Source organism: Sinohyriopsis cumingii, chromosome 13 (assembly GCF_028554795.1).
Source record: "Sinohyriopsis cumingii isolate HCF-2022 chromosome 13, ASM2855479v2, whole genome shotgun sequence".
In the NCBI taxonomy this organism is placed as follows: domain Eukaryota; kingdom Metazoa; phylum Mollusca; class Bivalvia; order Unionida; family Unionidae; genus Sinohyriopsis; species Sinohyriopsis cumingii.
In genome coordinates this window covers 63,676,439-63,689,705 of record NC_142973.1, presented here as the reverse complement: position 1 = coordinate 63,689,705, position 13,267 = coordinate 63,676,439, and the positions used below count along the sequence as shown (strand labels likewise).

The window sequence follows — 13,267 nt, the reverse complement described above, 5'->3', positions numbered from 1 at the left end:
TCAAGAAAGATTGCTATGGATGTCAAAACGATCATCCCAGTCAAATTCAACACGATAAATGCCTGATGCTGAGTCAAGAAGAAAAATTGAACGAGTATCTGGACGAAGCTTGGAGTCTCATCTCGGACGAAGTCGTGTTGCATCAGTGGTATAAAGACTTGCGTGAACATTCTTGTCCACCATTAACCACGCAAGAGATTCATCGTATCGAAGCTGTCCTGAATCAGAGTGGGGAGACGAAGCGAAGAAACGGTTACTTGTCAGACATTTTCAAGCAAAAAGTCAGGATCGAATTGATCACTTATCATTACCTGTGAAGAAGAAAAAGACATGGATACCTGGGAACTTTATTACCTTTTGAACCACAGTTCGTGTACGGCTTCTTGGAATCCTGTCGTCTGTGCTAAAGATGAACTCCCTGATCGCAAACCTCAAGACCATCTAGCTTATGTGATCAACACGGACGACAGTCATCTCCCAGGAACCCACTGGGTAGCCGTCTACTTTCCTCAAGAAGGATGTGTGGAATATTTCGATTCGTACGTATTGCCCCCTTTGGAAGACGATATCATCGACTTTATGAGAAGAAATGCTCAGACCACCCGATTCAATAATGTGAAATTACAAGGCACAGATTCCTTGGTGTGTGGACAATATTGTGTGTATTTTCTGCATCATCGCAGCCTGGGCTATTCCTTAGAACATTTAGTGACTCATTTTGATCCTCGTTCTTCTTCAAGAAACGATGTGAAAGTAGATCGATGGTTTTGTGACCATTATGCTTATCTTTTGTCTCAAGATAGGAAACGTAGTGTCCATCAATGGCCTAATGATTTCCAACAGTGGAAATCACAATTTCATTCACAACGTTGTCAGCCCTGTCCAAAATAATGTATAAATTTTTAAAAAATGTTTGTGATTTGAAAAAAATGTTAGATGTTATATTGTTGGATTATTGTTAAAAATGTTAGAGTTGTTTGTTAGTGTTAAGTGATTTTGAATAAAAAATGTGTTTTGAAACAAAATGCCTTTGTCTTTTGTTTGGCTATAAGAATGTTGATTCATGCTCTTTGACTTCTCTCTATCCCTCTCATGACACTCATTGAACGTTGCGGCTCGAAAACCGTAGAGGGATGTTTTCCTTCACGTCCGCGCTTTGACTTTAAGAACCGGGGGGAGTTTCTAGTCTAACCATCCATTGTCGACTCATCCTCCTACGAAGATGTGCTCCAAACTAGCTAAGCTAAACGAAGCCTACGTGAATTTGCATAGGGTCAGACACAGTCTGATACCGAAGCCAGAAGAGATAGAGAATGTGAGAATGTTAAAAGTCACTGAAGACCTGATAGAAGAGCTCTTCAGAGAAGAAGTGAACAGGGAGAAAGAAGAATGGACAGAGAAGTACAGACTTCAGAGACAGCAGCAACAGCAACAACAACAGCAGCCGCAGCAGCAGCAACCTGAACCTGACAGAGGCTTTGTCGATTGTCGTATCGACACCAAAGAGTTCTTCTTCTCTTTCCGAAGAAGCAGACCTATCGTCAGAAAGTCTACTCTCAGAGGACGTCGCATTCTTAGAAACTAAAATATTGCCATAGCAAACAAAAAAAACAGCCCTTTTCAGGGCTACCCAATACTCTAGAAAAGAAATAACAATCGATTTGCCAATGTGTGTATGTAGTGTGAATATAAACACTGACTCTTTTTTATAATGTGAGTGTATGTGTTTGTGTATACGATTGTGTGTTTGTAAGTGCTCACGTACGTTTGTGTGGATAGTAGATTAAGATCATGTTTTCTGCTGTTTGAGGTGTGGGGAGAGTAGATTTGGGGTTTGATTGGATTGCTTTGCGTATGTGAATAGTATATTATTTGTTTAATAAAATTTTTTGGAATAGTGATGGGCAGTATAAAAAAGTGAGCGAGTGTTTCTTTTAAGTCCGCGCGTTGTTTGCTTATGATCTAGGTAAGATCAATTTTGTTTTAGGGGGATGTTTTCCATCACGTCCGCGCTTTCAGTATAAATTAAAAATCGTTCGGCAGTCTAGCTACCCTTGTTGATTGATCAACACCACCAGAATGAACACCAGACTAGCAAAACTGCTTGAACTTCATGTACACCTGGAATATGCCAGGCGTATAGTGAATGAGCTGGCTGCAGAGGCCATCGTAGAAGAGGGAAGGATGAAAGATGAGGAGAGAAGAAACAAAGAAGAGGAGGAGAGAAGAAACAAAGAAGAGGAGAAAGGAAATTTCAGAATCCCAGAGACAGAAAATTGGGATTCTGAAGCCACTTATCCCGCCTCTGCTCTTCCCCCAAAAAGAGTGAAAAGAGACTGGGGAAGAAGATGTGTGTGTGGTGCCAGGCCTGGAAGGTGCCATCATTAACCAGGTGTCATGGAGTTCAAAAAAACAAACAGCCCTTTTCAGGGCTATCCCAATCTCTAGAAAAGATATAGTAATCTATTTGCCAATGTGTGTATGTAGAGTAGTGTGAATATAAACACTGACTCTTTTTTCTAACTGCGAGTGTATGTATTAGTGTTTGTAAGTGATCAACTAGGTTTGTGTGAATGGTAGATTATGGGGTTTTGTAAGCGCTCACGTAGGTTTGTGTGGATAGTAGATTATGAATTTAGTTTTAATGATTTGCGTGTGTAAATAGTAGATTTGGGGTTTGTTTATTGCTGGTTCACGTATGTGGATAGTAGATCATATGAAATGAGAAAAAAGTAGGGATGTTTTCCTTCACGTCCGCGCGTTGTTTGGTTATGATCTAGGTAAGATCAATTTTGTTTAAGGGGGATGTTTTCCATCACGTCCGCGCTTTCACTATAAGAACCCACAGTATTCGTCGTTCAAACCATTCTAAAAAGAATAAAAAAGAAGATGGCTTCAAACCAACTTGATAAAATGAAAACATTGCAAGACGTCCTGGACAATTTGGGTATGATGGAGCAAATGTTGGTTAACATAAACGAGGATCACTATTCTTATAGTCCCCATCGTGTGAAGATGGAGATAAACAATTTAAGAAAAGTAAAGGATATGATCAGTGCTCTGATGAAAGAAATAAAGGAGGAGAAGGAGGATGAAGAGGAAAGGATAAGGATGAGAGTATGGAACGAGAAAATTGAAAAGGAAGAAGAAAATGAGAAGAGGAAGAAAGAAGAGGTGGAGAAGCAGAAAGAAGAGAAAAAGAAGGAAGAAAAGAAAGAAAAGAAGAGAAAGAGTGTAGGACAGAAAATAAGAAGCTGGTGGAGAAATAGAAGAAATTAAAAGAAGAAGACGAAACCCAAGGCCCTTTTCAGGGCCACTCATAGGTCTCAAAAAGATCTTGACTTTCAATTGCCTACTTTTTTTAAAAAATTTTTTTAAAAAAAATCCCATGTTAAATTCCCCTTGTCCCTAAAGTATTTTTTTTTTAAAAAAAAATCCCATGTTAAATTCCCCTTGTCCCTAAGTAGTTTTTTTTTTCTCCCATGTTAAATTCCCCTTGTCCCTAAACAAGCCCAAAATCTATTCCCATGTTAAATTCCATTGTCCCTATAGTGGCCCAGCAATTTTTCCCATGTTAAATTTACATAGTCCCTATAGTGGCCCAGGGGGTGTTTTTAATGGTAAGTCCCATTTTCCCTATGGTGGCCCCCTTAACTACTTTTATCCATTTGCTCTCTAATTACAGACTCGGCAGACGGTCCCGACAAGGAAGATTCCTGTCTGAAGGAGACGGAAGGGGAACTTCGGGACGTACGAGAACGTTTCGGTATTATAGAGGAGGCAGATGCACCTAACAGCAGCCGATGGTCGCGATACAGACCGCGTATCTGGAGGCTTCTTGATGACCCGAAGTCTTCCTTTGCGGCCAAGGTAGGTCAGTTGCCACGACTGAATATCAAACTACCATTGGAGTTATCTTAATGTTTTTATAGAGGTACTCGGTCCAAAATATACATGTACATTGGTATTTATCGAACTTTAATGAATGACGTATTCGAAACACTGGTACAGATAAAGGTACCTTCGTTATAACATATATTCAATCCTGTATTCAGTAGACGTTTTGTTGTACCGTGACATCATTGATATCTACACTATAAATATGTGCCTATGCCATTCTTGTGTTTCATATTAAGTAGATGGGTATTATATGCCTCTCGAATGCATCATCAACACAATTTGCTTTTCTTACATTTGTCTCTCGCAGGTCTTCGCTTTCGTGTCCCTCGGCCACATAATGACATCCATTTTGGTATTTTGCATGGAATCGCATATTCTATTCCGCTACAGAACAGACGGAGAAGACGCCCATTACATCAGTTCGGTACGTGACAAGGAACTATTCACAAGACCTCTCCATTTCTTGGAAGTCACAGAGTACATGTGTATTGCGTTTTTCACCTTGGAAATAATACTCCGCCTTGCCTTCTGCCCGAGCCTGATGGCTTACGTCAAACAATTCTTCAACTGGTTGGACGTCTTGGCCATTTTGCCCTTCTATATATACCTCTTAATCACAACTATTGACCCCGGCATGGGTCAAAAGGAGGGAATGAGATTTCTAAATGCTCTGCGGCTAATTCGAATCTTTCGGAGTTTTCGCCTGACACGATATGTAAGTGGCTTAAAGATTCTTGGGTTTACTTTAAAAGCTAGTGCAAAGGAACTTATTCTATTGATTTTAGTACTGCTCATTGGCGGTCTTGTCTTCGCCTGTCTCATCTACTATGCCGAACAGGTCGAGGAAAATAGCAAAAACTCTTTCCCTGACATTCCCAGCGCCTTCTGGTGGGCTGTGGTTACCATGACAACCATTGGATATGGGGACTTATATCCAAGGACGGCACTCGGATACGTTGTTGGTATAATCTGCGCCGTGTGTGGACTTCTGATGCTAGCACTCCCCGTTCCTGTGATAGTCAGCAACTTCACATTGTATTACTCTCACGCACAAGCAAAGATGAGTTTGCCGAAGAAATCTAAGAACAGGATACTCTTTCAAGCGGCATACGTCCTGAAAGAACACGACTCATCTGAGTCCGGTTTTGCTGATTCGGATGGCAATTTTACTGCAAGCAACAGTAATGAAAGTTTAGTAAGGGGTGGCAGTAATGATAGTGCAATCGACACATCTTTTTGTAAGTATTGTTTCAAAATTTCATTTCATGTCAGTCTCGAGATACTAATATGCATCATATTTACCTTATATACCTATTTACGGCATACTCTTTACCTTATGTACTTATTAATCTCATACTGTTTACCTTATGTATCTATTAACCTCATAATGTTTACCTTGTGTACCTACTGACCTCATACTGTTTACCTTATGTACCTATTAACCTCATACTGTTTACCTTATGTACCTACTTACCTTATGATTACCTTATATACCTATTAACATCATACTGTTTAGCTTGTGTACCTATTGACCTCATAATACTTACCTTATGTACCTATTAACCTCATACTTTTTACCTTATGTATCTATTTACTAAATACTATTTACCTTGTGAATATGCTGACCTCATGCTATTTACCTTATGCATCTTTTAACCTCATACTGTTTACCTTGTGTATGTACCTATTAACCTCATGTTTACCTCATGTACCTACTGACCTCAAACTGTTTACCTTATGTACCTATTATCCTCATACTGTTTTCTTAATGTACCTACTTACCTCATGTTTGCCTTATGTACCTATTAACCTCATACTATTTACCTTATGTACCTATTAACCTAATACTGTTTACATTATGTACCTATTAACCTCATACTGTTTACCTTATGTACCTATTAACCTCATACTGTTTACAGTATGTATCTATTAACCTCATACTATTTACCTTATGTATCTATTAACCTCATACTGTATACCTTATGTATCTATTAACATCATACTGTTTACCTTGTGTACCTACCAACCTCGTACTATTTACCTTATTTCCTATTAACCTCATACAGTTTACCTTACGTACTTACTTACCTCATGTTTACCTTATGTACCTATTAACCTCATACTCTTTACCTTATGTACCAATTAACCTCATAATATTTACCTTATGTATCTATTAACCTCATACTGTTTACCTTGTGTACCTATTGACCTCATGGGGCCCCGAGTAGCCAAGTGGTCTAAAGCGCTCACCGTTGCGGATCACTGCCATCTCACCTCTGTCTGCGTGGGTTCGAATCCAAGTCTTGGCTAGCATGGCTATGTGGGAAAGCCTGCCAGTAGCTTCTCATGGGTCGGTGGTTCTTCCCTGGGTTTTCTAGGGTTCTTCCTCCACCAGTTATACTGACCGCCATGTATAGCCAATCTTGTGCTGGAAAATGGCGTTAAACCCTACAACAACAACAACAACTATTGACCTCATGCTGTTTACCTTATTTCCTATTAACCTCATACTGTTTACCTTATTTCCTATTAACCTCATATAGTTTACCTTATGTACTTACTTACCACATGTTTACCTTATGTACCTCTTCACCTCATGCTCTTTACCTTATGTACCAATTAACCTCAGTGTTTACCTTATGTATCTATTAACTTCATAATGTTTACCTTGTGTACCTACTTACCTGATAATGTTTACCTTAAGTACCTATTAATTTCATACTGTTTACATTATGTACCTAATAACCTCATTGTTTACCTTATGTACCTATTTACCTCATACTGTTTACCACTGGACCTATTACCATGGGAGGATAACTGACCTAGTTGAAAGAAAAACACAGTGAATACTGATATTTATTGATTTATAAAATAAATGCATCCTTTATATCACAAGAAATTATCTAAACTTATTGATTTGACTCATATATATATATATATATATATATATATATATATATATATATATATATATATATATATACATATACATACAATTGTATTAAAACTAATCATCACTGGTAACATTTCTAAAGATAACCATATTGTATAACTGTTTGCTTAGGTCAGAAAACTCAGATCTAGCAATGGATATATGATGAAACAAAATAAAAACGGATGGTTCGCTGTTTATTTACAGTTTTATAATTCTCTCTCCCAATTCCTTCTTGGATAGAAATATATGATAAACTTTCAGTTACAGTTGTGTCAAACATTTTTTGATCTGGATTGTAAATAAAGTTTGTGACACTATGTACGAGTTTTGACGAGACTTTGAGGGAAAGAAAAACCATGTTCTCCTGCCTCTCTCATATCATTTATTGCAAACAGCTTCGCAATTTTAATGGTTGCGATGCAAAATATAATCAGTTCTTAATGGTCGACATTTTAAGTATAAATATATGAGGTTATTTTTAAAATTCAATTGACAAATTTTGTTCCTTTTTCTGGGCACTGACTGGTTATCCTTTGTTTTCACATGATATCACAAAACGTGTGCATTTCCATATCAAAAACCATGAAACAAATGTAATATTTTAATGACACATTCTAGGATTTTTTCAACTATGGACCTGACAAGATAAGTTTCTAGACGATAAAATGCTTGTATTGTCATATATATGAAATGAAATTTTGTGTAGATAACCATTCCGTGTTAACTGTCGAGTGACTCTAAACAGCTAAGTATGCACACATTACATTCTGACCTTTCCAAAGTCATTTCAGTTTGTGTGCATGTATGTGTGTTTGTGAGTGAGTGTTTGTGTTCCATTTTGAACAATTCACATTTTTATCCACAAACAGGTAGCAGGAAGAAACAACCAGGGATAAGTGTTATCTACATTGATGAAGATCAATCCATGTCCAAATCACCAATCACACTTTCTAGTGTGAACAGACGACAGTTACCTCCATTAAAGAACGCAACAGGTTCTGCATACATCCAGCCATCGAATACTAAGCTGCCATTGTCACATCAGAGAAGAGGTTCCATTTCACTATCATAAACAGTCTGCTATAAAAAATTATTGTCATAAACATTCTTTTCATTCTATGCTTGTACACAATTTTTTTAAACATTGAATCAGTGCAGTTTCTTCTTTTGTTAAGCATTACCATCAGTCGAACAATATCCAAGGGAGATACTTGCTATAAGATAATTTGCCCAATTTTTGAGTTGTCTCCCTTTACATAAATTTGACCTGAAAGGATAGTGGATCTATACTGTGTTACTAACTGCAGTGAGACTATGCAATCTATTACTATTAGTAGTAGTACAAGCTATATTTGGTACAAGATAATGGATACTATGCCACAGACACTGAGGGACTGAATCCCATCTCAGCCAAACAATTAGGAATTTAAAGACAGACCATTCTACAAAAAACGTTTAAAGGTTTTAAAAACCACCACAAGGCTGTCTTTCTCTAAATAAAATTTGTATAATGAAAATACAACTGAAAAAAATAATTCTACATCAATCACCTACTTGTCCTCAAAAATGGTGAATATACTCATGATATATTTCTTTGCAGTGAGTGCAACTGTGGCCCCAGCAGCAGCAAGAAGGTGCTCAATGACTCGTGTTCAGATGTAAAATCCGCAGAAAGAAAATAACTGAAAATCACCAAACTCCACCTATCTACAATGAAATTACAATGGACTCATAGCAAATCTTGTCTCAGGCTACTGTTACCCAATGCCCTTGTCCCAGACTAACATGTGAACCAGCACCTAATGCTGCCTGTCCCAGGTTAACATGTGAACTGATACCCAACGCCATCTTGTCCCGGGCTAACATATGAACCTGTACCTACAGCCACCTGTTCCAGGCTAATATGTGTTACATAATGCCACCTGTTGTGCATTGCTTGTCTAACTCACAAAATATATGCTGTGTTGTTGTGCATTGCTTGTCTAACTCACAAAATATATGCTGTGTTGTTGTGCATTGCTTGTCTAACTCACAAAATATATGCTGTGTTGTTGTGCTTTGCTTGTCTAACTCACAAAATATATGCTGTGTTGTTGTGCACTGCTTGTCTAACTCACAAAATATATGCTGTGTTGTTGTGCATTGCTTGTCTAACTCACAAAATATATGCTGTGTTGTTGTGCATTGCTTTTCTAACTCACAAAATATATGCTGTGTTGTTGTGCATTGCTTGTCTAACTCACAAAATATATGCTGTGTTGTTGTGCTTTGCTTTTCTAACTCACAAAATATATGCTGTGTTGTTGTGCATTGCTTGTCTAACTCACAAAATATATGCTGTGTTGTGCTTTGCTTTTCTAACTCACAAAATATATGCTGTGTTGTTGTGCATTGCTTGTCTAACACACAAAATATATGCTGTGTTGTTGTGCTTTGCTTGTTTAACTCACAAAATATATGCTGTGTTGTTGTACTTTGCTTTTCTAACAAAATATATGCTGTGTTGTTGTGCATTGCTTGTCTAACTCACAAAATATATGCTGTGTTGTTGTGCTTTGCTTTTCTAACTCACAAAATATATGCTGTGTTGTTGTGCATTGCTTGTCTAACTCACAAAATATATGCTGTGTTGTTGTGCTTTGCTTTTCTAACTACAGGACATGCTGTCCTGTTACACTTTATTTGTCTAGCTCAGAAAAAGCATGCTGTCCTGTTGTGTTTTGCTTGTCTAACACACAGAATACATGCTGCCCTAATGGGTAGCTAAAGGATAGTCTATACCATGTAACATATATAAATTCAGTTTGTAACTTAATTATTTTGCATCCAATCTGCATTTAAGTTTCAATGCATTATGAAAATGTGTCTAATAATGTGGTAATTTTTACTGAAAGAAACAACCTGGTTTTAAAATAAAATAGCAATGCTAATTGGCAGTCTTATCTATGTTCAGGCAATTCATTAATGAATCCCCAGCCAGAGTGTCAGATGCTGAGCATTATAACTGTAACCACACCTGCACCTGTCATGATCAATCAACCAAAATGATACAATCAAATCATAAAAATGACGAGGTGACTGCCAAGCTAACAAGAACTTGGGTAAATCTGAATAAATTCCATTACAGTATATATACAATACAAGTCTCAATACACAAGACCCATGATAATGGTCCTAATAATTCAATACATATGGCCAATGATAACGACCCTGATATTTCAATATACATGGCCTGTGATAATGGCCATGATAATTCCATACACATGGCCCATAATAATAGCCCTGATAATATCTATGGCCCAGGATAATGCCATGATAATTCAATACACATTGGCCATGATAATAGCCTTGATGATTCAATGTACATGGCCCATGATAATGGCCCTAACAATTTAATATACATGGCCTGTGATAACAGCCCTCATAATTCATTACACATGGCCTAAGATAATGGCCCTGATACTTCAACATCTTGGATACTTCTAACATTATGTACCTGGAGTTCACAGAATAATACTAACCTTCTAATAACAAAGACAATATCTCTCTATTAAAACAACAATCTTTATTTGATAAGCTTAAAAGAAAGAAAAAATTGACTATAATTCTTCATGAATTGGTGTAGTGCAAGTATACTGGAGCAAATATATGACATAATACTGTTGGTATACGTCTGAAAACAAATAACAGTCAAGAACAGTAACTCTATTTCTGGAAGTGAGCCTCCTTTGCAATAGGCAGTACTCCTCATGTAATGCATAGATTTTTAATAAAAAAAATTCTTAAAAGCTCATTGTCAGTCAAAAATTTTAATTATATTATATGAAAACTTTCAAGTTTGGAAGAAAAACCAAATACTGATTAACATAATCATTACAGTGTAAGATAAATTTCTGTATACAATTATAAAGTTTATTTTGTTTGTAAATTTCTCGAAACTGAAAATATTATCAGCCAATCAGTAAAAAGAGAATATTTTAAAATGTGACTTGTTACAACAAAGAAAAACTACACCAGAATTTCTCCATTGTACCATTTGTAAAACATATTTTACAGAATCCATAGGCAAAGGAATTTAACTAATATAAGAATGATACTAATTATTTCTCCCATATACAACAATCATTTTCAGCAACAGAAGTATTAAAACCTTAATTCTTGCTTGTCTAATTTCTTCCCAGAAAATCTTGGAAAAGATCATTGCCCCACTCATTAAATCTCTTTTCTACAGACTCAATTTTTTTGTGTTTGAGTCTCTCTTTCTCTCTCTTGCACCTACATCAGACACGTACAAAAACATAGCATGTGTGTATCTCTTATAAACTGAACAGCTTTTTTTAACCTAAAATTACTGAAATCTTTCATGAGATAGATCTACACTTACTTACCCACTAACACAATCAAAATAGATACATAATACTGCTAATTGAAAGAAGCCATTTTTTCTATACAAATTCTTTATATGCACTGAGAAACAGACATTCTTTACCAAAGTCATACAGTATTATTTTTTTCAATACACCGCTTTTAAATTTTTTAAATATAGATAGACTTTGATGAATTTCTGAAACAGGTTTATACTCTTACCACCTAAAAGAATTTTGATTAGGCTATGACACAAATTATTACCTTTGAAACCCAAGAATACTGAACTACTTTTTCATATTTCATAAAGAATTTAGTCTTTTTCTTTGAGTTTTGAAATTGTACATTTAATTAACATAATGCAGGGTTGATAAAACTTTGTAAGTATAAAATTCAAGGACTTTTTAGACCTTACCAAGAATTGTGTAATAATTAATTTTCAAGGACCAAATTTATGCAATTTATGACCAATCAAGAGATGCCATATTTCATTTTCTCTGCTTTTCTTATATACAGCTAACAACAAATGATGGGTCAATTATGTTCCTGTTTTCCTTGACTGTACTTTAAGTTAAGAACATTTAGTTAAGAAATGGGATTCTTCTGTTTCAATCAATGAAATTAATTACCATGACTGCAACTGCTTCATAAAATTAAGTAACATTTGACCTTGCTCTTAAAATGTTCAAGCACATTTTAGCTCATATAAAAATTGTTAAGCACTTTCAAGACTTTGATTATGATGTCATAAAATTCAAGCACGTTCAATGTTTTTAAGGACTTGCATAATCCCTGGTTAGGATTTAATTTAATTCCACTACACACAGGATCAGTATCAGTATGCAAGAAACAGATTTCTGTCTGAGAAAGAAAGTAAAATGTAATAGTCTAATAATTAGACATGTCTAATTAAAACTCTATCTATTAACTAGAGCAGTGTAACATCTAAAAAGTGTACAAACAAAACATAAATATCACATCTCAAAAGATCACTTGAAAAACATGGAAAGAATGATAAATTATCAATATATTACAAGTAAATGCTAATCTAAAACACACACCTTACTGTGTACACTCACTTATACGTTTTGAGTCCGACTGCAAAATGTACAGACCCAGATCTGCCATCACATAATGCACCCTTAGATCTGGATCTGTGCAGTTTGTTAGAAGTAACCAGTAGAACAAACAACATAGACCCTGATCTGCAGGTGCATTATGCAATGGAAGATCATGTTCTTTGTTGTTTGCAGTTTGACTTGAATTATAAGAGAGTATATACAGTAACCAATACATACAATACAGATGTTAATTTTAGAGCCAATACTAATTCTTCTGTCATTTACAGACTGCAGTTCCATATTACAGCATTAAAATCACATTTAACAATCACATGATATAATGCCTCAAACCCGCATTTAAAATCAATGTCCCACATTTACTCAGCAACTGTACTTTATATCTGACAGAATTTGTGAAGTCATAAAGATTGAAAACCGGTTACACACTGCAAGAAATGGTCATTACAAAGTGAAGAGTGTTCATGCATTGTGTGCAATTTATAACAAATAGTTACAGAATAATTACAATAGTTATAAAATTTAAAATTAATCTCAAAAATAAGTAAGAGAATTTGAATTTAACCATCATTTACAAACTGTCAAACCATACAAGAATGGGTATGAATACATAAGTAGTTCATTTTTGGTGTTATGAACTAACAACTCCTAGTTTTCTGTGTCATTTGATGATATGATGTTAACCAATCAAAATGCTTGTTACAATGCTTAGTAAATATATGTAATTATTTATATGTAACACCTAGCTGTCACCTTATAGACCCAGATAAATGTCCACACTATGCCGTTTTCAAAGCAGATCAGAGTCTATGTTCTCAGTCTATATATGGGTCCACACAAACTGCACAGACACTGATCTGACAGCACATTATGTCATGAAGTGCACTTTAGGAATAGGTGGTAAAAGAAGTGAAGTGTACACTATTGCAATAGTCACATTAAATGAATTGTCGCCAATGAGGAGAATGTAGCCAGGAAATCAGAAGTG

General features: G+C 35.9%; 1 protein-coding gene across 1 annotated transcript; it reads left to right on the top strand.

The window, feature by feature from the left end:
- Positions 1-3,678: 3,678 nt before the first annotated feature.
- Positions 3,679-11,072, top strand: LOC149785715 (voltage-gated potassium channel KCNC1-like; the record flags this gene model as incomplete). Its single annotated transcript, XM_089979923.1, has 4 exons — positions 3,679-3,870; positions 4,208-5,138; positions 7,705-7,887; positions 8,436-11,072. Coding segments are annotated over 4 exons (1,368 nt in total), but the record flags the coding sequence as incomplete, so codon positions are not given.
- Between the last annotated feature and the right edge of the window lie 2,195 nt (positions 11,073-13,267).